Source organism: Mya arenaria, chromosome 9 (genome assembly GCF_026914265.1).
Source record: "Mya arenaria isolate MELC-2E11 chromosome 9, ASM2691426v1".
NCBI classification, from domain to species: Eukaryota; Metazoa; Mollusca; class Bivalvia; order Myida; family Myidae; genus Mya; species Mya arenaria.
Window position 1 is genome coordinate 69497561 of NC_069130.1, and position 25660 is coordinate 69523220.

The following is a 25660-nucleotide window of genomic DNA, read 5'->3' on the forward strand; positions in this document are numbered from 1 at the left end:
GCTACAAAAAAAGACTATTTTATTTATCTAAAGTAATTTATACAGAATATAACTCTATAAGAATTAATTTTTGCAACTATCCTTCGTAATCGTTAATTCGTTGCTTCATAATGTATTTTCCCTTCGGTTGTTCTTGTTTTGTCAAACAACATCACCATGGTTTTGTTAAGCGGGAGCTTAACTTTGCCGGTTCCGTGGGGAATGCTACCATGCTATAATTCATGGTCGCCTTTTAAGATTATTAAATTAATTCTTATAGAGTTATATTCTGTATAAATTACTTTAGATAAATAAAATAGTCTTTTTTTGTAGCTCTTTTAATTAAATTAATATTTTTATTTTTTATATTTTTAGTAGCTCTTTTAATAAAATTAATATTGTTTATTTTTTATATTTTTTATATGATTAAGATTTTGCTTAAGTTGTACTTTTTAAAGTATGGCTTCTTTGTTTTAAATAAAGTAGATAGGCGGTTTGATAGCAATTTAAGTTTAAAGATAAATTACGTTTCATGCTGTCATTTAATGACATGCATTATCACTCAATTTGACTTCTTGGGTAATTTAATGTCTACAAATACTTTTATCAATAGAATACTTTTAAGTCGGATTTTAGCAGCTTTATGGCTGCCTTAGGGGCATGTTACCTAAACAAGAGGCGTGACATCCATGCGGGTCAAGGGACCCCACAGTGCAATAGTAATCGATCTATTGGTCACATGACCCGTGACCGATCAGGGAATCGATGGTGATTGGCTGTTGATTGGTATCAGCGCGCAGCTCTCGAAGATCTCCGTGTTGCGAACAATATAGTCACTTAACATTGATTCCTTAACGAAATAACATCTTCGTAATAAACTATTAACTGTGCTCTTTGTTGGATATTTTATATAGGTAAGATGTGTTTTAAAACCTTATAACTTTTGTAAGTTGTAACATGTTGTACTCTGTAACTTTTCTTCATAAATGTTCAGACTTATATCAAGAGATTTGTGTAAACTTTTATAATGGTGCATTTTGGTATGTTCGCATTCTTATTGTATTAATAATTTAACCGCTCGTAAATACTTTACAAGTTCTGCAGATCATTTAAGTAAAATAAATTATGCTTCATGCGGCACTTGTTTTATTTAGATACAAGCTACTTGTACAATACTTTTCTGTTATGCCTGACATGTTTTCATCATGTTATTGTTTAGCTTGAAATCAAATTGTTTGTTTCAACAATTATAACGTTTACAGCATAGTAATGTGTTTATGTATTTTATAATTATATAAATATATTTGCAATTTACTCTGACTTAACATTGATTCCTTAACGAAATAACATCTTCGTAATAAACTATTAACTGTGCTCTTTGTTGGATATTTTATATAGGCTTAAGACGGGCTGTTGACTGAACTGCCCCCAACCTCTACAAGCAAAGCGAGTTTTCCCCAAAACAAGAACAATTCCCCCAAAGAAAAGCGAAAGAGTGAATTTCTAAACAAAGCGAGTAAATCACAAGTTATTGCGATAACGTTGACACTAAAATACAAGAAAAGTAGCGGTTCAGCAGTTGTTCCTTGTGGGTCGCAGTCAATGTTTAGTGTTGATGTTTGCCAGATCTATCTCGCTTTATTTGAATGCAGTATATGTTTTCTATATTAATTTGCGAACACAAAAAGGTGCCACGGAGACACACATTCTCGTATAGCTATAGAAGTTATTCGGATTTGACATTTGTAAAGAAGTGTAATATATAGAGAATATTATGTTAGTCGGTTGATCCGTGGTGTTGCATCACTTCGAGTTGCTTGTGGAAGAATCCGTATCACACGGGACTGATGGTGTAATGCGATGCGGATTCTTCCACAAGCGACGACAAGTGATACAACACCACGGATCAACGTACTTACATAACTGTCCTTTTATTATATACCTTTAAACTCTTTCTGAATAAAAACAACAAACTTTGTTAATTAAGTAAACATATACAATACAAAATACGAATGGCGTATAATTCACGCGACAAAATCGAAAGTAAACATCCGAAATTTTTAAAAGTAAACGGTTGTCAGGGTTAAACTGTTGAACTGGTAAATGTGAGTTTTATTCATGAAACTAATAACTTTACGGGTACTCAATCACTATCACTATCGATTACACGATTCCATCTACGTTTTGTTTTTCTGTCGTAATGGTCGATAGTGATTTAATTATTTGTTTGTATTATAAGTTAACCCGGTCAATCTAAAAATTCAATCGAAATGGCGGAAATTACCGAACATGTACGATTAAAAAAAGTAGTCCCAGTCTAGTGTGTGATACGGAAACAGAAAACCACATTGTGTGATACAAAATTTATTAGTCCGATCATTTGTAATTTCCAGTTAAAAATGCAGTATTTTTGAAGGAATATTTATAGGTATATAATAAATATTATAACTCCTGGCTTGCATCTATATCGGTTCTTTTTTATACAGTGACAGTTGTGTTTGTTTATTTCAGACATCGCTGCCAGTGGAAGCGTGCTTGTTGGACGTTAAAGTCATCAAAACATTTTGATTTTCGTTGTGAAAAATCTTGAAAAATAGATACACAGTTCAGAATAACATCTACTGTCAAGGGAATGGAACATAATTACAAAATGATATCTTAGCAAATAACAATTAAGGGTCTTATATAGCTTATTATAAAGTAGTAACTTTTGTTTTATTTAATTAAAAAAATATACTGATTTAATGTGGAGCGACTAAAGAAAAAAGCTTGAACTGTTAGTGTTAACGTCCTGAGCTAATGTAGCCAAACGCGAGATGCAATTGCAATCGAGACTCAATCAAATATAGGACAACACAATCATAGAGTCTATTTACGCTGCCTTTACGGCAAATTTAAATACAGTTGTGTGTGAATTGAAGGCCAGTGTTAAAAACCAACACAAAGTTGAAGTAGAAGAAATAATAACAACCACTGTATTGACATTTGAGAAGTTTATGCAGATTTAAGATTATTTAAGTTACGATTTAAATTCTTTATTGAAACAGCCCCACGATAATAATGCAATTGGAAAAATAGGAACAAGCTGAGTAGCTCAATATAACATCGATGTATTTCAAGAAGAGGACAAAAGCTCGTTACTGTCATCATAGGTGTTCACATTTCCGAAAACAAGTCTTTCATCGTACCTATCTTAACAAAATATCGCATTATGGATACAATAGCAGGAACTGACATTGGTATGGATACCATATCTAATTATTGCTACACGAACATATAAACGCTTGAAATAGTATACTGTGTACAGGGTACGTTAGCTATTAGATTAAGACGACCACATTCCGTTCGAAAAAAAAAATACTACCCGCAAAATTTGAAAAAAAGTCATACTTAATCCCCATATCACCATGCATATGCTGTCAGATACCGTTGGATTCACATATTATTGTGATACTGAACCAACCACTCTGAAAGAATTCGTTTATCCATAAACACACTAACGAACACAGGCGCCAACAGTTCGGAACCTTACTGCCGGGTGGTTCTAGCACTCACTTAAGTATAGTTGGGTAGTAAAACATACCATATGTGGTAGAGGACACGTCAACCTTTCCACCACAAATAATGTAGGTCTCAATCGCAGTGGTCAAACTTGCTGATTTGTTTAAATCACTTGCATAATTGACTTTAAGCGGTATTGAACCCGAATCCTGCCTACTTCGGAAACTCATTAGAGTGCAGTAGAATGATGACTACCTATCAGATTAGGACGAGGACTCACATCGAGCCCCCACCAAATATGGGAAAACTCGTTTACTCGTTTAATGTTTCTTAATCTGATTGTTTTGTCCAGTAAATGGCGAAATACGTAGTAGTATAGTTTGGGTATCTTTAGACTCTATGTCAATTAGCTTCCAATAGGTTGACAGAACGGTTCGAAATTGCTTTATTTTTATCTGAAATTACTGTATGAGGTTTTTGGATCTGAATTTGACGTCATTGAGAAATCGCACTAAAGTTTAGAGTATTTATTTGAAGTTAAAGGAGCTTTATGACTAGACGGATTACTGACGTCCTGTTCGCATGTTCGTTCACCGAATGACTCCGACCATGATAAAGATGGCAAGAAAAGCCTCCTATTGTAAAATTCATTTGATTATACGACTCCTTTGATTAATTCATTGTCTTAACACACTTTTGGTAGTTTAAAACTACGAAACTGTACTAAAAGTTTACACGAAATTCATGAGATTTATCGAGAAAATAAGTAAAATAATGGATAAAATCAACGCGTTTATTTGCAAACACTGCGTCGTAAGTTCGTAACCCACAATCCACAAGACCGAAATATATGCTTTTCGGAATGGAATTTGGTTAGATGCAGATATTTAGTGGAGAAAAGGTTCGATTGCAAACAAACTGGCGGTTATATAAGAAAAAGTACCGATTCGGGTAAAACAATATTGCCTTGAAAGGGGGCATTATATTTATAATTTAAAAAAAATCCTGTTTTGTTATGTTGGCAGCTTCACAAGAGGAAGAAAGAATACGACGACTGCTTTACAAACAATGCGGAGCCCAAATCCTTTACGTTTTTGCTTTTCATTTAAGGATAGGTTGCAGTAACAAAATAAGCACCTTACTTCCAAACAACTGCAGTAACAATATAAATAGCAGCAACACCATCAGCAGCAGCATCATTAACAACAACACCGTCAAGCTAATAGTACGGATTTTGTTGTTTATGCTGCCGCTAGCTCAATTATCGATGCAATGTATACTGTGAAATCATTAATGTTCGTGGGGCATTAATGTTTGTGGTTTTCGTGGGTAGGGTGATCCACGAATTTAAGATCCCACAAAATATAGTCCCTTTATTCACTTTTACAACTGCCAACGTGACAAAGTACAAAACAATGCGTTCAATGTATTTATTAAACAAAAACGCATGAATAAATATTGAAATGATCTTGTTTACTCAAATATACGCACCTTTTCGGTGTTTTCACAGTTTGCAAAATTCTTAATTGGTATTCAATGGCTTCCCCTATCTGTATTGATGATCAGGGCACATCTTCTTTTATGACCTTAATTCCCAATTAAATCGATAATTGACATGGACATATGCACTAATTGGCATGTCGTACCACTTTAGCGAGTGTCATAAACCGTGTCACGTAGAAGACGGAAATCACGGACCAGCGCGTGTAGATTATGCAGACGATCTAGGACGATCGCAAATTCGATTTTTTTTTTCAAAAATGAAAAACCACGAATTCAAGTACCCACGAAATTGTATTTTTCGGCAAACCACGAAATTTCATGCCAACGAATATAAATGATTTCACAGTATGTTTTTTATTGAAGCTCGATCATAAAGAGAGCATGCTCGGATCCGCTTTCTGGAACGAAATCGGTATTAATGTGTTTTTGGAGAAAAGACACACATTGTTTCTCGAGTCAACGACCTCTCGTATGATACTATAGCGATACATTACCTCACTAACTCAATAATCAGTGAAATAAATTCAGCTTTTAACTACAATCTCAAACTCCAGTTGCCCTACACACTTTGGTACAAAGGTTGTGTCAGGTATAACGAACGCGAGTACTGCGTTGTAATGATGGCTACGGAAAGAACTTGGGATAATACATTTTGCGCGCAGATGTATGCATGTATGCCTGTATTTAGATATGCCTAACAACAACACAACAGCCGACCACAACAATTACAGAAAAACAGTTGCCTCAATGATTAGCGATGGTATGCAAAGGGTTTACATTTCTAAAAAGATGCGATCGTTGCATTCTACACACCTTATCCTGACATGCATTGAATAAATGTTTAGTATTTCAGTAGATACATGTAACACTTGAAGTTGTATTGGACCCTATTGCCTTGATCCATTTTTTTCTTTGAAAACCCAGACCGTAAATGTCTGGGTGCCTACCTTAGTCAAACAATATCACTTTCAGGAAAAACCGGTTTGTTGCCCAGGTGTGAGGTGTTTGTTTACCAAAATGGAACTGTTTTGGCAAAGCCTGGCAATATCGGCTCCTATATACTAAACAACGAAAAAAACATGTACGCATGCAGAAACGCTTTTCATCAATGGAGGGGGATATTTTGTACAGATGCAACTAACTGTTTCGGTTCATTGACGACGAATATATAATTTTTCATTTCTCCTCTGTATGTTGATATACAGTTCGCCATTCGTTGCTCTGTATTGTGTTTTAAATTTGAAAATTGTTGCTCACAATAGGCCAGAATGTTTGATATCGAAAAAAAAGTCACTATTTTGCCTGTATATGCGATCTACATGATCAAACGCAATTGCGTATATGACAAAATAATCAAACTATAAATTTGTGATTGTTCATATTTTGAATTATCGGGAACATATCCATACGCTAGCTTGTGATATATTAAAAAAACCCTCAAAATTTGAACGAAAACTATTACATATAGTAACTTCATATTCCCAGATACTATAGAGAAATTCCGATATGTGATGAATTGAATTCCTTAACGATTTGCTTATTCTAAATTTAGAAGTGTATTTATATATTAAAATATGCCACTAAAGAGAAAAGTAAAGTGTACTTTTTGTAATTAACTTTCCGTACGCAAGAAGTGTATCAATTACGTTTGATCATGTGTGTTTCATATACTGTATGTAAAGTGTTTGGTAACCTCTTCTTTTCTTTCGAATCTAATCAAATTTGCAGAAATGTGCTTAACATGGTTGCTATTTATATGCAATTAATCATAATTATTAAGTTATAATTGAAATTAACAGTAAATTTATAGTGATAATTGCGTCAAGTATACATCAGCAATGGTGTCTATGACACAAAGCAGTTATTACACCCACAACCCACGTGATTGAAATGATACAACCCGCTCGTGAATTATTCCATTCACTCTGATAGCGGCTGTAGTATGCTAGTAACGTGTTACATAGTAAACAACGCGTAAGGTCCTTGTTTTTGGTCATGGGCAAAGAATATTATTCGCATTTCCACTTTTGTTATATGCAAATTACGACAGAAATTTTAAACGGATTTTAACTGTTCCACAAAGATAATTCTCTTTTTGTCATTATATCATAAGACAATGCGAACGTGTTCATGCCATTAAACGATGATACGTCTAAACATGATAACTCCTGCATATCAAATGGCCCATGTACTAAATACGGAATGAATGTGACTTGTCGTGCATCTCTTTAGCCATATTAAGAGTCTAAACACAGCACGGAACCAACACATAGAATTCAACAATCAGATAGCGAGATCATGTCCAAGGTCACCAACATTTCGTTCTGTCAGTAGGAAATTCTATTACGAAGTGATAAACAAGCGTAAGTAATATTTGAAATAGAATTTACTGATATTTACCTATATCTGATGGTGATCTTTACAAATAAAAATGATAATGCAATTCAGACTGTAAAATGTTAACGATAAGAACATATAATTAAACAAAAAAAGGGTCTAGGATCCGTTTAAAACAATGCGCTAAACACCCTTTCAAATGACGAGAATATGATTAAACGACATCTTTTAAAATATACTTTAATGCTCAACATTGCTCATGGCTAGATCACTAATGAAAACATGTCGAACAGATGTCGAACAGAGCCCCTTTCCTCTGGGGGCTGGTGCTGCTACTCGCCAGTGGTGTAAGAAGTGATTACGAGTGTGTTTGTAACTACAACGTCGAAACAGCGGTCCAACCTGATGTATGTATGTCATTGACTCCATACATAAGTTTAAAAAAAAATAATTTGAATCTTGAATATTTCTGAATAATCCTTTAGACACCTGACTACCACTTAGGAATCACTTTCAATCAAACTTATGCTGTTATTAGCATTATATGGACGTAAGCAAATGACCTCCCTCTCAGAATGTATTTTACATGCATGAACGTTTGTAAAATATACGTGCTTCCTAGAAGTAATGACCTCAGGGTAGGTTTATGACGAATATATATACTATATACCTCAAAATTATTATATAAAAAGAAGCAGAGATAACTAATAGTAAAGCAATTTCTAAAACCACGCGGGATATAGTAAACACTACAAGTGATTACCAATCTTAAAACAAATCTCGTGTAACTAAACTTAACAGTGTTTTCAATACTTGATTTATTGATATAGAAAATTAAAATTGCCTATGATGGTTTTGATAATGCAATAACAAAGACCATTGTAATATATAGAGGATATTTGTTTATTTCAGTGTAAGATCGTATTTTATTTCACGAGGTTCATAAAAAAGCATATTTTCACGAGTGGCGAAGTATGTAGTTTTTTTATGATCACGAGTGAAATTAAATACGATCTTACATTGAAATAAACAAATTTTCTGTTTCTTTTATGCTTATTTTCGGAGTTTGATTTGTTTGTTTGTTTTTATTTATTTCTGAATTACCCCTTTTTGAAAAGGGTGGGCTTTACGCCGCTACCCGTGGGGCGCCCCTCATGCATAATTATAGCTGTCAATTTTTCTACTTTCGGTTTGCTGAGAAATAGTTCTCTGTTATTCATTCTTATAGCTTAATATTCGCTCGTTTTTATTGCAAAGCTTTATGAACAGTAAACAATGACGTATTATTAGTGCACATTTATTATATTTTATTTTAAGATGGACATGAAAACATAACCAAATTACTACGCCGCTATTTAAAGAATTAAAATTTGGAAGGTCAAATGTGTTAGCAAAACAAATGTGGATACTCATTGGATTTTAACCATTTTTCTTAGTTTACGACTGCATGTACGTGTGTTTTTATAGTAAGTTAATATTTAGTCATCTTACTGTCAGAGACCAGTCTGTTTCGCTTTAAAATGTTTGTTTTCCAGATAAAGAGTAAATGCCACGCTAGTTTGTTGACACATTTTGAGGTGTGGGTGGCGTAAAAAATATCGGACCTATCTGTAAATTGTTGTGTGAATTCTCCAGGTAGCTCAATTTACGTACTCCAATGGTTAACAGTTCAAAATACATTTGAACGATGATATAAAATTTTATTTATGTTCGAACAGTTGTTTTTGTCTGTAATTTGTTTGGTATGAAAGCAAATGTTCGAACATTCAGCTTCAAAGATCAGTAAAATGTTTGATAAACAGGATAACCGGTAATAAACGGTAAGTTGTTAATTTCCAATTATATATTTATCTGAATTTATAAAACATTTCTTTTATATTTTTTTAACATTTTTTTTTACATAATTTATTGAAGTCCAGTAGGCAAGTACATGTAACAACAAAGGAATTTAAAGTAGTTCTGAAAGTTGATCTTAACTCCTTATTTTGCAGTGAAAATATCAAATTGATATTTTTACTGTTGTTATTTCACTGGTTAAACCCCATATTTCATCGAAAAGCATGAAAGAAATAATAATAATACATGTACTAAACTAAACATAAAAATAACCATTAATTTAATCCCACTTTAAAAGCTTGTATACTTCCGTTTATGAACATCTTACACTCGAATGTGTAACATTCATACAATTCCTGTTTCTAACAGGCAAAGATTAATAAGAATGTCCATATATAAATGAATTGCAGCTGTTTTATAATTTTCAAAATTTGTACACCATTTATGGCTTCTGTCATCAGGCGTCCACTTCCGGCCAGGCTCTCGGATACATGTACGAGTTCGACTGTAAGGCCTTGGGATACCAGTCCACTGTACCTGATTGGCTAGTAATTCAGTTTGAACACAAGGTCATTTTATTTTATGTTTTAATACCATACCTAATCAAATCGTGGGTTTAAGTATTATTTAATATTGGTACGGTTTGAGTCTCATATGGAGCAAGGCAAACACTTAAAGGGGATTACTTTTTCCGTCGGCGTCAGCGTCGTCCGGCGTCGAACGCGTCGTCTCCGGCATCACACGTTTGTTTCCGATCATTGTTGTAGAGACTTTAGACTTATTATTCCACCTATAAATTTGTGGGTTAGTTTTTGATTAACTAGTAAACTGCACCTTAACCCTCTCGAAAAGTGATCACATAATTAGTGTTATATTTCCAAAGCTTACTTGTTAATTATTGATATAGTTAAGCCAAATCTGAGGTTGTGTATACATACACTTGTTTTAACCTCCGGTGATCGCGTATTGAGATGACCGTTCCGTTGCAATGACCCTCACATTTCTTAATTATAATATTGTTTATTGTATGACCTGTCTGTGTTGTTTGCACGCTATGCGTCTCTCGTGCAGTAACGGTTAGGCCTTTAACATGTTTCATTATGAAGGCTCTTTGTTTACTGTTGTCCATCGATTAGTGCAACTCAGACTGTATTGTTTATTTGTACAATCAACTTTTTTTCATAACCGTTTAACTCCAGTACGGATTTATCCACAAAGACAGTAACATCGAGTTACAGACGTGTCCTGGAAATCCACCTGACTCGGACCAAGGTTTCTATTAAATTACATGCTAAATAGGATTATTTGCATTGTGTCTCGTTTGTTTTTCATTTGGCATTTATCATTGTGCCAGTTGACATGTTTAGGTGGATTTCTGACTAGTAGGCTTGTCCCTGTAAGTTCCATCGAATTATTGCTTAAGAAAAGAATTCACTTCTCTTATTTTATAGATGAGGTAGTTTCAAATTATGATACTCAAATGAACCATTTTCCAACGATTGTTAAAGCTGGTTCAAAATGATTTAATAATTAATACAATGAATTTATTTTCCCTTGACTGAATATGCTTTCATGGTATAAAACTGATTGTTTCTTTGGTTTGTTTAAAGTTTAGCAAAATGTTTATTAATTGGTTAATATTTATCCAATAAATACAGTTATTCAATCAAATTGTGTATATATGCAAAGTAGCCAAGTTATAACTTTCGGACAACTTATCCAGTTTTATACAATTGGTTGCAGATCTAATTGAGTTTTAAGGGCACTCAAATGAAACATATAGCATACTTAGTAACTCTTTTTAGTATACATTTCTTATACTTATACGAATGCGAATGATAGTTTTTCTTTTATTTCTAATCAACCTATCCATTGGTATATTTTTTTAAATATACAAATGATACCATCGTCTTACATAATTTATATCTAAACTGTTTATATCATTAGTCCACCAAACCACAGCGGAGATCACCTCTACCACGACTCCACAGCCGACAACTCCACAGCCGACAACTTTATTGCCTACCACATCTACAACACCAGAAACAACAACTTCAATAACAACAACGACATCAATGACGACAACAACACAAACTACAACAACAACAACGACACCAACCCCTACAACAGCAACAACAACACAATCACCTACAACCACAACAATTCCAACAAGCACTCCAACAACTGCAACAACTACTTCTCCTCCTACTACTACTACAGCACCAAGGCTGACCACCACTCCAAGCACAACACCAACGACAGAATCAACAACAGCAATGACATTGTCGACAGCTTCCGTGGCCTGTAAGGATTATCTATCTTTTGTTGGATTTTTATTAGAATAATTGTTTGCGTCAGTGTTTTCTCAGAGTTTACCCTTTGTATTATAAAGGTTGTTTCATGTTAACCAAAGTTTTAAGAGTATTCATATCTTAACTTTGATAATATTAAAATTTGAATACTGGCGGTTTTATTTGGACGACTGTATGCAGATGTATAGCTTTTGTCATTGCATTAATTAACATTGCGCTGTTAAATCGTTTTGAACCAGCTCAAAGCATATTCAAATTAATAAGACCCTTTATCAAACTATTAAACTAAACAAATCATGGTTTTACTTTGTTGCCGACCGGGCTAAATTAAACGGAAGAGCAAAGCGGAACAATATAGGAGCTTTGTACGAACTATACAAAATGTATGTTTATCTGACTGAGTAAAAAGGCGATACAATTGTGACAAGTGATTGCATATTAAATTTTCTAAGACCTAAGTCGATAAATGCAGTCATATTGACTGCTCCTCCACATAAAATTCAACATAAATATACTTTTTCACTAAAGGTTTTTATTTCCCTTGTTGTGTTTTGCTAATGGTTAAATAGGCTCATTCAAGACAGTTGACAGCATTTCCTTTAGTTCATGGTGTGCAACGAGAATGAAATTAAAGATAATGTATATTTCCATTTTCAGATGCGTACAATTGTTCGGCAACACATTTTAATTACGCAGCGCATGAACATGGGACCCTATTCACGGTTGGTAGAACATGCTACGAGATTGTTCCTGTACATCACACCTGGTCATATGCGGAATCCGACTGTAAACAGAGAGGCGGCCACCTTGCGCACATATCCGACAGTTATCATCAAACGGCCGTTTACAACGTGGTCAAGCAATACCATGGAGACGATGTTTGGATTGGTCTACACGACAAAAACCGTGAAGAACATTTCGAATGGACATCAGGTTATTTATGCATTTATCAATAAGTTGGGATTTCTTTTATTACTTCTTTTTTTTCGCTTGAATAGCATAGCAAAGCATATATTTAATGTTATGAAACGTCTTCGGCAGCAGCATCGTTTTCAGCGTCGTTGTTCAATGCGTCACATCTTTTGCCTGACATCCATTTTTATCGATTTGTAACCATTCTTTGCGAAAATAGAATTGGTTATTTTTTTTCAACAAACTTTTATAATCAGCCGGATTTCTGACTATATTCACGTCAGTTATGTCCCTTAAGATGCCAAAGTGATATCAATTTCCCCTTGTTTACCTGTCTTACTCCCGCATGTTCTTATACATTGTGTGTATCGCATCTACCACCCAGTTTAGTGATAAAGTGTATACATTTTACTCAATGCACTGTTTGTTCCCATAACATCAGTATTTATCATTTAATCAATATCGAACCCTGTTAAAATGATTATGCGTGTTTAAATTCTTATTATCATGCTTGCTAAACCTCTCTGTCATTGTCTTTTACATTTAAAAACGGTATTGTTTGCAGACAATATGGGACATTTATAATCGAATCGAAGACTAGTTATATTGATATTATTTTGATTATTTCCGACTAAAATTGGCGGCCCTGCAATCCCGCAACATATTTAGTTTGCAGTGCTGTTTTTCTTTTTCTAAATTTTATTCATCTATGATTTATAAAATATTTTCAAATAAATGTATATTCAAATTAAAGGCAATACTTAAAGGTTTTATTTATACTTATGCAAGTGAACTTCGCAAATTGGTAAGCGTGTAAAACATATCTTCAGGAGATCCCGTTAATTATACCAACTGGATGCCCGGGCGAAAGGACATTTTCTTCCACGCATTCGAAGACTGTGTCAGTTTAAGTCTAGGACAATATGCAGGAAGGTGGGAAGATGAAGAATGCGGGAACACATATGGATACGTATGCGAGTTTGGTAATATATGTTCCTGTATGATGGTATGGAGTAATCGTTATAACTACTAGTATGTGTATGGATTGCAATATATACAAGCAGCCAAATGAACGTAAACGAACACATTTTGAAAAAACAAACAAACTACTGTTGATCGAAAAGTATTGGATATTGAATTACTTGTTTTATGCATGTTTTGAACATATAATGAAATTATCAATTGTTGATTACATTTGAACTCGTGTGCTTCGATGTGTTTCAAAAACTGAGTGATGAACATGTAATACATAACGACAGTTTTTTATATTTTCCCCAACTAGACACTGGATTCAGTTCTTACAAAACAGTTCTAATGTTCGACACAAATGGTTGTCATTTCAATTCCATTGATTTAATCTATGTTCCTTATTAATTTTGTACAAAAATTAAGTTTATTTCAATAATTGTTTTATTTTTCATACGTTAATATATTTAGATTTTTTCGTTTTTTTTCATGAAGAAAAATCCTATTTCTAAAGGTAAACTGGTTTAGCTAAGGATTAAAATGATATTTGATTTGACTGATACATGTTAAAATTTAGTTATGCTTGCACTATAAAACAGGGTCTGGAATAAAAAGAAATCAGAAATTTTACATCTGATATACAGTGGTATGCAGTATCTCAGTTTAAGTGAAAATTATTTTAAATTGTTTCGGTATAGCCTTTTATGCTGTATTTTGACCTGGATTGTGAAATAACATGTGTATTTAAAAAGTTGTGTTAAAATAACGGCAAATGAAATGTTTCGATTGGTTCACATTCAAAACAGAGAGGCACCAAATGCGTTTATTTCGCCAGCCAATCAATATATATGTTGATATGTTGAGATCATTTTTTATTTTATTTTATTATTTCGAAATATCTAACGATGTCCCACATACAAATTTTAAGAAACATATACTTAATGAACAATATACAATGAATGATACTTTAAGCAACATATGAAAACAACAATAATTTAATATAAAAATTAGATATTCGAAGTGAAAATAATTTTAATACTGTGACTTAGTATGTTACACATATATATATATATATATGATTTCAGTCCAGCCCATGTTGCAGAAATTGTGTTATGACGCGTAGTACATTTATATTCTAAAGCATTGAATCATATTAGTTTTATATATCTTTTACAGCGGCTGTTTTGACACCAGTTGACTCGCATGCAACACCGGCACCGACAACATCATCCATAAAGGGTTTATAATTAAAAACTACGTGTACTTATTGATAAAAGTTTAAGAACATTTGTATTTACTAACGAACATTTAAAATAATTGTATTTTGTATGCTCAAGAATTATTTGGTTGATAGTTGTATGTTTTTTTAAAAAATCTATTTTAATGGAAAGTTATTAATACTTATCCTTGGCTTGCAATTTTATTTTTAGGAGATATTAACATGTGCCCACCGAAAGCCGTATCCTTAGCACACCGCTATGGAACACTATTAGTACAACATGACAGGAGCTGCTACGAACTGCTGCACAATAAAGTCACATGGGACCACGGAGAAGCCCTATGTCAGCAGGCAGGGGGACATTTAGCGCACATTAATAACGCACAGGAGCAGAATTACATACAATCATTTATGATGGCGTATAATCCAACGAAAGCCTTTTGGATCGGCTTACATGACAGACAAACTGAGGGACGATTTGAATGGACTGCAGGTATTAGATTAACATTAATTTTGTGAAGCAAACATGTGCTTTTTTAAAGTGACTAAATTAATTAATTAAACTTTACATTTAGCGATCAAATATGAAAGTTGTTAAATTGTAACATTCGATAACAATGTCTACGTTGCCGTTTTTGATAAAAAAGAAAGACATAAGTGAGTTAAGAAGATTTAATGGGAATGTCGAGAGGTTATACTAGTAAATGTAAATGATATTATTTCGATATAAATTAGGGAAAACAAGATACATTTAGCGTGTTCTTGTATTCTAAGACTGTCATTGTTTTAAGTGTACCTGTTTGTGGTTGTTTATTTGTCTAAAACAAAATAAGAATCGGGCATGTCTTTTATTACACCCGTTCAATGTATGTGCCAAATTGAAGTCCGTTACTATAAAAGTACTACAAATATTATTTTAGCTGTTATTTTTTACGTTAGTATGTATCTTAAGGGAGCCTACGTTGCTAAACGTTTAAAAACAAATACTTCCATTAGACATTACACATGATATCAAACAAAATTAGTCACATTTAACATTTTGCCGCGGAAATTAGAAACAAGCTTTAAAGGAACACGTAAGTATGAACAGTTAATGCGTTCATGTGACTTAAAATACCAACGGGGGCAAATGGACCTCACCTCCAGACATGGAACGAATTTGCTCTTATGTTACGCCTAAACACGTGGGTACCTGTGTTCATATATACGAAGGTACTTTATAAAAATATGTTTGATATAATATGGTGTATTATGTTCAAGATCTATTAACCATTTAAGTACACAACACATACTACGTAGAAACTGGTGGAGTAAAGAAAATGCTACTTAATTTTGATGAAGTTTGTCTTATGTATGGACACCGTTGACTGTTGAGTGTTTTGTTGCTGTAAGAAGATGGCAGAAGGAGATTGACAATAGAAGCTTTGATATCTGTAATGGGGAATTGAATATATTATGCTGTCTTAGAAAAGGGGCATTTTCCTGTTCTATGGCAATTCTTAAGCCCATTAAAACAATGGTGTGTGGTTGTTTCTAGACAAAGAATAAATGAAATAATTTATTATACAAGAACTTCATTTTTTTACCAGAATTAGGTGATAGATACTTGTTATGTCAAAGTCAAATAACGTGCTTTTGGGGCGTATATATGATGCAAGAAACGTGTAAATGCCTGAAACATATACCAATGACAGACTACTCTGAAGGTTTCTGACGATGGATGAATTGACTATAGACTTGCGTTTTTGTACAGGGGTTATATAGTTGGGTTAAACTAAGCAACTGCATCTATTGTGGTTTGCATTAAATTTACCGTAAAACAGAACGTTTTGAAAGATCCTCGTCCATATCAGTCCAGGTGGTTAATTTTCGCACGTGGGTAAATTTGCTTAAATGACAAATATTGTCATATAAGCGCAACAAAAGATAACTTTATTTGATTTATTGTAATCATTTACATGTATTTCTCGAACCGATTCAATTACAGTGAGTAGCCGACTCATTTTAAAAATGCAACGCAATATGTTAATTACACATTCAATTGATGTGTATAATACATGTAGTATTCATAGTGTATATCCTTTATTTCGGAAGAGATTATACCGTACTATGTGTCCATAATCAGTGTTTTGTTATCAATGTTTTTTCGTAAACACCTTATTTACATCTTCATATTTAAGGCGACCCTGTGACGTACACAAACTGGATACCTGGTCATACCGACAACTTTGTGAGTCACAACGTCGAGGATTGTGTGGCATTTGTACCATACAAAGGGGGAATCTGGGACGATATTCCCTGTGGATCACAGAGCTTCTTTGGTGGCGACGCTGGAGAGACGCATCTCTCCCTTTGTGAATACAGTACGTGTTTTATTTACACCCCTTTTCTACAACTCTTGTCAACAATGGTAATTATTGCAGAAATATGAACATGAATCAATTGATAGAGCAAATAATGTACACAGTATATTGTACTGTACATGTGTTTAAATGATCTTTCTCCATGCTATGCACTGAAAAGGGCAGTAATTACCATGTGTTTGATATTTATAGACATCGCAGCCAGTGGAGGTGTGCTAGTTGGACGCTGAAGTCATAATACTGTATTTTCGGTGTTCTGCATAATACATCAATAAAAAAAGATTTCCTCATCACTTCAAATATTTTAAATGAAAATGGAAAAAGAATGATAAAAAGAATATCTCCTTTATTACAGACTTACAATAAATTCCCTGTATACATACATTGTCGCCATTTGATATCGGATTTGTAAACTATTGATTTCGCGTGTGTTATCTTTGCGTGAATACTTATAGTTCCTGAAATTTTATTTCAATTTCGTTAAACGTCATTGTTAGTAAACGCTCGAAATGACGTTTGTGTTCAATATACAGCTAAAGTTACGGCACATCACTTTATACCTTACACGCACTAGGGCTTATCGTATGACCCAGCAAATATGTATTTTTATTTAGTATTAGTAAAGTTCTTATGATGCAAACTTTGGTTTCTGCTTGTGTGTTTAGGGTAGCCAAGTGCGCATTTGCAAATTTACTTTCACATTGTAAGGCCTTCTTAAAGCAGCACTTTCATAGATTTAAACGTTTTGACAATTATTTTTATTTTTATTTTGGAATGAGCCAATTTTTGCGTAAATATCTTCATTTTTTGTGATTGTTTTTGTGTTGTATGTCTTTGGCGTATATCCAGTGCCATTAAACCGGTTTTATGTTTAAACTTTTGACTATTGAGCTTCGTTTCGTAGCTTTTCATAAAAATGTTGACTGTGCTTCGTATTTCGGGCTTAAGCGGTGTTCTCACTCAAACTAAGAGGGATGGATTAATTCGCATCATTTATCCACCGTGTCCAGTCGTATCGAGGTGAAATGATGAAAGTAACGTTGGTAAGTGTTGGAAGTAACGTTGGTTAGTGTTGGAAGTAACGTTGGTTAATGTTGGAAGTAACGTTGGTTAGTGATGGAAGTAACGTTAGTTAATGTTGGAGGTAACGTTGGTGAGTGTTGGAAGTAACGTTGGTTAGTGATGAAAGTAACGTTGGTTAGTGATGGAAGTAACGTTGGTGAGTGATGGAAGTAACGTTAGTTAGTGATGGAAGTAACGTTGGTGAGTGATGGAAGTAACGTTGGTTAGTGATGGAAGTAACGTTAGTTAATGTTGGAGGTAACGTTGGTGAGTGTTGGAAGTAACGTTGGTTAGTGATGAAAGTAACGTTGGTTAGTGTTGGAAGTAACGTTGGTTAGCGATGGAAGTAACGTTGGTGAGTGATTGAAGCAACGTTGGTTAGTGTTGGAAGTAACGATGGTGAGTGTTGGAAGTAACGTTGGTTAGTGATGAAAGTAACGTTGGTTAGTGATGGAAGTAACGTTGGTGAGTGATTGAAGCAACGTTGGTTAGTGTTGGAAGTAACGTTGGTTAGTGATGGAAGTAACGTTGGTTAGTGTTGGAAGTAACGTTGGTTAGTGTTGGAAGTAACGTTGGTTAGTGATGGAAGTAACGTTGGTGAGTGATTGAAGCAACGTTGGTTAGTGTTGGAAGTAACGTTGGTTAGTGATGGAAGTAACGTTGGTTAATGTTGGAAGTAACGTTGGTTAGTGTTGGAAGTAACGTTGGTTAGTGATGGAAGTAACGTTGGTGAGTGATTGAAGTAACGTTGGTGAGTGATTGAAGCAACGTTGGTTAGTGTTGGAAGTAACGTTGGTTAGTGATGGAAGTAACGTTGGTGAGTGATTGAAGCAACGTTGGTTAGTGTTGGAAGTAACGTTGGTTAGTGATGGAAGTAGCGTTGGTTAGTGTTGGAAGTAACGTTGGTTAGTGATGGAAGTAACGTTGGTTAGCGTTGGAAGTAACGTTGGTTAGTGATGGAAGTAACGTTGGTGAGTGTTGGAAGTAACGTTGGTGAGTGTTGGAAGTAACGTTGGTTAGTGATGGAAGTAACGTTGGTTAGTGTTGGAAGTAACGTTGGTGAGTGTTGGAAGTAACGTTGGTGAGTGTTGGAAGTAACGTTGGTTAGTGTTGGAAGTAACGTTGGTGAGTGTTGGAAGTAACGTTGGTTAGTGATGGAAGTAACGTTGGTGAGTGTTGGAAGTAACGTTGGTGAGTGTTGGAAGTAACGTTGGTTAGTGATGGAAGTAACGTTGGTGAATGTTGGAAGTAACGTTGGTGAGTGTTGGAAGTAACGTTGGTTAGTGTTGGAAGTAACGTTGGTTAGTGTTGGAAGTAACGTTGGTGAGTGTTGGAAGTAACGTTGGTTAGTGATGGAAGTAACGTTGGTTAGTGATGGAAGTAACGTTGGTGAGTGTTGGAAGTAACGTTGGTGAGTGTTGGAAGTAACGTTGGTGAGTGTTGGAAGTAACGTTGGTTAATGATGGAAGTAACGTTGGTTAGTGATGGAAGTAACGTTGGTTAGTGTTTGAAGTAACGTTGGTGAGTGTTGGAAGTAACGTTGGTGAGTGATGGAAGTAACGTTGGTTAGTGATGGAAGTAACGTTGGTTAGTGATGGAAGTAACGTTGGTTATTGTTGGAAGTAACGTTGGTTAATGTTGGAAGTAACGTTGGTGAGTGATGGAAGTAGCGTTGGTTAGTGTTGGAATAACGTTGGTTAGTGTTGGAAGTAACGTTGGTTAGTGATGGAAGTAACGTTGGTGAGTGTTGGAAGTAACGTTGGTAAGTGATGGAAGTAACGTTGGTTAGTGATGGAAGTAACGTTGGTTATTGTTGGAAGTAACGTTGGTTAATGTTGGAAGTAACGTTGGTGAGTGATGGAAGTAGCGTTGGTTAGTGTTGGAAGTAACGTTGGTTAGTGTTGGAAGTAACGTTGGTTAGTGATGGAAGTAACGTTGGTTAGTGATGGAAGTAACGTTGGTTAGTGATGGAAGTAACGTTGGTTAGTGATGGAAGTAACGTTGGTGAGTGATGGAAGTAACGTTGGTGAGTGATGGAAGTAACGTTGGTGAGTGATGGAAGTAACGTTGGTGAGTGATGGAAGTAACGTTGGTTAGTGATAGAAGTAACGTTGGTTATTGTTGGAAGTAACGTTGGTTAATGTTGGAAGTAACGTTGGTGAGTGTTGGAAGTAACGTTGGTTAGCGATGGAAGTAACATTGGTTAGTGATGGAAGTAACGTTGGTGAGTGTTGGAAGTAACGTTGGTTAATGATGGAAGTAACGTTGGTTAGTGATGGAAGTAACGTTGGTGAGTGTTGGAAGTAACGTTGGTGAGTGTTTGAAGTAACGTTGGTGAGTGATGGAAGTAACGTTGGTGAGTGATGGAAGTAACGTTGGTTAGTGTTTGAAGTAACGTTGGTTAATGTTGGAAGTAACGTTGGTGAGTGATGGAAGTAACGTTGGTGAGTGATGGAAGTAACGTTGGTTAGTGATGGAAGTAACGTTGGTGAGTGATGGAAGTAACGTTGGTGAGTGTTGGAAGTAACGTTGGTTAGTGATGGAAGCAACGTTGGTGAGTGTTGGAAGTAACGTTGGTTAGTGATGGAAGTAACGTTGGTTAGTATTGGAAGTAACGTTGGTGAGTGTTGGAAGTAACGTTGGTGAGTGTTTGAAGTAACGTTGGTGAGTGTTTGAAGTAACGTTGGTGAGTGATGGAAGTAACGTTGGTTAGTGTTTGAAGTAACGTTGGTTAATGTTGGAAGTAACGTTGGTGAGTGATGGAAGTAACGTTGGTGAGTGATGGAAGTAACGTTGGTTAGTGATGGAAGTAACGTTGGTGAGTGTTGGAAGTAACGTTGGTTAGTGTTGGAAGTAACGTTGGTTAGCGATGGAAGTAACATTGGTTAGTGATGGAAGTAACGTTGGTGAGTGTTGGAAGTAACGTTGGTGAGTGATGGAAGTAACGTTGGTGAGTGATGGAAGTAACGTTGGTTAGCGATGGAAGTAACGTTGGTGAGTGTTGGAAGTAACGTTGGTTAGCGATGGAAGTAACATTGGTTAGTGATGGAAGTAACGTTGGTGAGTGTTGGAAGTAACGTTGGTTAGTGTTTGAAGTAGCGTTGGTTAGTGATGGAAGTAACGTTGGTTAGTGTTGGAAGTAACGTTGGTGTGTGTTGGAAGTAACGTTGGTTAGTGATGGAAGTAACGTTGGTGAGTGTTGGAAGTAACGTTGGTTAGTGTTGGAAGTAACGTTGGTGAGTGTTGGAAGTAACGTTAGTTAGTGATGGAAGTAACGTTGTTGTGTGATGGAAGTAACGTTGGTTAGTGATGGAAGTAACGTTGGTGTGTGATGGAAGTAACGTTGGTTAGTGATGGAAGTAACGTTGGTTAGTGTTGGAAGTAACGTTGGTTAATGATGGAAGTAACGTTGGTTAGTGATGGAAGTAACGTTGGTTAGTGTTGGAAGTAACGTTGGTTAGTGTTGGAAGTAACGTTGGTGAGTGTTGGAAGTAACGTTGGTTAGTGATGGAAGTAACGTTGGTTAGTGATGGAAGTAACGTTGGTTAGTGATGGAAGTAACGTTGGTTAGTGATGGAAGTAACGTTGGTTAGTGTTGGAAGTAACGTTGGTTAGTGATGGAAGTAACGTTGGTGAGTGTTGGAAGTAACGTTGGTTAGTGTTGGAAGCAACGTTGGCTAGTGATGGAAGTAACGTTGGTGAGTGTTGGAAGTAACTTTGGTTAGTGATGGAAGTAGCGTTGGTTAGTGATGGAAGTAACGTTGGTGAGTGATGGAAGTAACGTTGGTGAGTGTTGGAAGTAACGTTGGTTAGTGATGGAAGCAACGTTGGTGAGTGTTGGAAGTAACGTTGGTTAGTGATGGAAGTAACGTTGGTTAGTATTGGAAGTAACGTTGGTTAGTGATGGAAGTAACGTTGGTTAGTGTTGGAAGTAACGTTGGTTAGTGATGGAAGTAACGTTGGTTAGTGTTGGAAGTAACGTTGGTGAGTGTTGGAAGTAACGTTGGTTAGTGATGGAAGTAACGTTGGTGAGTGATGGAAGTAACGTTGGTTAGTGTTGGAAGTAACGTTGGTTAGTGATGGAAGTAACGCTGGTGAGTGTTGGAAGTAACGTTGGTTAGTGATGGAAGTTACGTTGGTTAGTGATGGAAGTAACGTTGGTTAGTGTTGGAAGTAACGTTGGTTAGTGATGGAAGTAACGTTGGTTAGTGATGGAAGTAACGTTGGTCAGTGATAGAAGTAACGTTGGTTAGTGTTGGAAGTAACGTTGGTTAGTGATGGAAGTAACGTTGGTTAGTGTTGGAAGTAACGTTGGTGAGTGTTGGAAGTAACGTTGGTTAGTAATGGAAGTAACGTTGGTGTGTGATGGAAGTAACGTTGGTTAGTGATGGAAGTAACGTTGGTCAGTGATAGAAGTAACGTTGGTTAGTGTTGGAAGTAACGTTGGTTAGTGATGGAAGTAACGTTGGTTAGTGTTGGAAGTAACGTTGGTTAGTGATGGAAGTAACGTTGGTTAGTGTTGGAAGTAACGTTGGTGAGTGATGGAAGTTACGTTGGTTAGTGATGGAAGTAACGTTGGTGAGTGATGGAAGTAACGTTGGTTAGTGTTGGAAGTAACGTTGGTTAGTGATGGAAGTAACGTTGGTTAGTGTTGGAAGTAACGTTGGTGAGTGTTGGAAGTAACGTTGGTTAGTGATGGAAGTAACGTTGGTGAGTGATGGAAGTAGCGTTGGTTAGTGTTGGAAGTAACGTTGGTTAGTGATGGAAGTAACGTTGGTTAGTGATGGAAGTAACGTTGGTCAGTGATAGAAGTAACGTTGGTTAGTGTTGGAAGTAACGTTGGTTAGTGTTGGAAGTAACGTTGGTTAGTGATGGAAGTAACGTTGGTGAGTGTTGGAAGTAACGTTGGTGTGTGATGGAAGTAACGTTTGTTAGTGTTGGAAGTAACGTTGGTTAGTGATGAAAGTAACGTTGGTCAGTGATAGAAGTAACGTTGGTTAGTGTTGGAAGTAACGTTGGTTAGTGATGGAAGTAACGTTGGTGAGTGTTGGAAGTAACGTTGGTGTGTGATGGAAGTAACGTTGGTTAGTGTTGGAAGTAACGTTGGTTAGTGATGAAAGTAACGTTGGTCAGTGATAGAAGTAACGTTGGTTAGTGTTGGAAGTAACGTTGGTTAGTGATGGAAGTAACGTTGGTGAGTGTTGGAAGTAACGTTGGTGTGTGATGGAAGTAACGTTGGTTAGTGTTGGAAGTAACGTTGGTTAGTGATGAAAGTAACGTTGGTCAGTGATAGAAGTAACGTTGGTTAGTGTTGGAAGTAACGTTGGTCAGTGTTGGAAGTAACGTTGGTTAGTGATGTAAGTAACGTTGGTTAGTGATGGAATAATGCTGATTTATGGTGGAAAGCAAGACCAGGGAAAAGAAATTCCATTAATATAATCGAGAAATGAAAATGTTTTTACAAGGAAAGGTGCAATATGATCTCCTGTTTTGCTTGATCCATGTATATGTTTGGTTTCATCTACAATGTGGCCGTTTTTCCAATTATTCCGGGATACACAACCTCCTACATGGACAGTATGATCTGCGAGTAAAAGAACAGAAAAAAACAATATATAATCGTAGGACAGCTTTTGTTTCCCGTAGGAATTATTTTTATCTGTTTGCTATTAATGTCATGTAATATTGTCATGAAGGGTGTCTTTTTCGAAGAGAACCATAATGTTACGGTGTATGATATGGTGGAATTGTTAGGTAACGCTGTAGGTTGCACAATGTTTTTAAAGTCTGTTTTTGTTAGCAATTTTCTAATATTTGTTCACTTTGACATTTGACCCTTACGTTATTGCTCTATTTAAATTATGGAAGCCATCAGAATGAACAAATGTGATATCTAATCTATATAAGGAAGTTATATAAATATATACAAATTGTTTTTATTCAGTGTATCATATTAAAAAAAATATATGTTGAATGTTTGATCATCACATAAGTTCATACTCGTGAGGTTTTTTTCTGATAGTCGTCTGCTCGAATTTTAATGGTTTTGGTCATTTTGTTCATACGTCAATAAGAAAGTATCTGTGATACATATACGGCAAATTACATCGATTCGGAAGTGTCTTTTCAGCGGTACATGCCGATTTGCTAACGTCATTCAATGCTTAGTAAAATGGAACTGTTTTGACACACTGGAAAACAGTTTAATTTCTAGTGTCTACTTTTCTTGTAATCAGTATACGATATCATATAGCGGAGTTCTGAATAGCTTGATGAATTTGCAGTTCAGATAAATTTCTCACTTAATGAGGAATGTATATTGCTAGTGGTCAGTATTTTCAAGAACAAATTTTAAACCACATATTACGACTTCTTCGTGAAAACGCATCTTAAGCGAATAGTATGGAAACATTTTGACACCATCCGTTTTTTTTGTTAGTCATTTTTCCTAAAAGACATAAGGATGTTTTCCTTATTATAATTCAACCATACCAAATCTAGGCCTATTTTACAAACATATAAAGCAACACAAAATTGATAACATGGAGCGGACACTTGGATGTCTACTTAGCGCTTTAATGATTTCTATATTTGAAATAAGCACACGAAGTTTTCTTATCGTATTATACATTTGCAAACTAATATAAGTTAAGTTAAAGTAACACATACCTTTTCTGACCAAGCATTTTCTACCATTTCGACTGGTTTGATCACGTATTCATACACATGTTGAATGCATTCTTTTCCACTGAATCAGGCCCCAATATCCCGATAATACTCCAGTCAAATCTTAAGCTCAGTCTCAACTCTTCTTTATCAAATTACAGAATCATATGATTAAAACATGTAAATGTCTTACCCTTTTTAAAATCGCATTCTCTCATTCATTATAAAAAAGATCAATATTGTATAGAAAAAATAGAGCAAAAATTGTACTTGAGTCCAATTTATTATTTTTGAGTTTTACTCAATTACATTTTGTTCTGTAGAAATATTGTTTTTAGAAAATTGAGCAATCATATTAATCAACATAATGCATGTGATAATGTGCTTCTAGAAATAGTAAAACATTAGTAATTTTTAATAATATCATACTGCCATGTGGAAAAATGAGTTGAGATTGAGATTGAGATCTAACTTAAGTATTTTCGTGATATTGGGGCCAGGTCTTTTAAAGGCTCTATGAAAAATAACTGATCAAATGAACTATTAGCACATACTGAGTGACACAGGCACGTATGCGCCGCGTGAAATTAACACCTGGCAAATATTACTGTCTGTATTTCAGCATCATTGTAACGGTCGATATCTGTATCCGATAACATTACATCCGATGTCGGAGTAATAGAATGGTCCAAAGTAGCATACGGGAACTTGAGTAAGTCATTCAAAAGTCACCGAATGCGACCAGTTTCACCCCCCAATGTTGGTCACAGTCTGAACCGTAAAATAATTTGAACATTAAAAATATTCATATACTAACACGCATTTGTGATCAGTTTCGAATGCTGTGGTTTGCAACTAATGCAATATGAATTATGATAACGCGGAGAATGCCAATAACCCGCAGGTATATAGTACGATCTACTGTGACACGGATTCCCACTACAATGCCTGATTAACCGCGTTGAAGATGAGAGTTGCTTTGTTTTATTGAAATGTGTATATAC

At 35.3% G+C, this 25660-nt stretch overlaps 1 protein-coding gene across 1 annotated transcript; it reads left to right on the plus strand.

Moving 5' to 3' along the window:
* Positions 1-7250: 7250 nt before the first annotated feature.
* On the plus strand, positions 7251-17221 carry LOC128245494 (macrophage mannose receptor 1-like). Its single transcript, XM_052963678.1, has 11 exons — positions 7251-7346; positions 7614-7727; positions 9618-9725; positions 10356-10428; positions 11104-11460; positions 12126-12401; positions 13211-13363; positions 14523-14585; positions 14777-15058; positions 16746-16928; positions 17121-17221. The coding sequence occupies exons 2-11, from the start codon at positions 7614-7616 to the stop codon at positions 17156-17158; spliced, it is 1647 nt and encodes a 548-aa protein (XP_052819638.1). The 5' UTR covers positions 7251-7346; the 3' UTR covers positions 17159-17221.
* The last annotated feature ends 8439 nt before the right edge of the window (positions 17222-25660 follow it).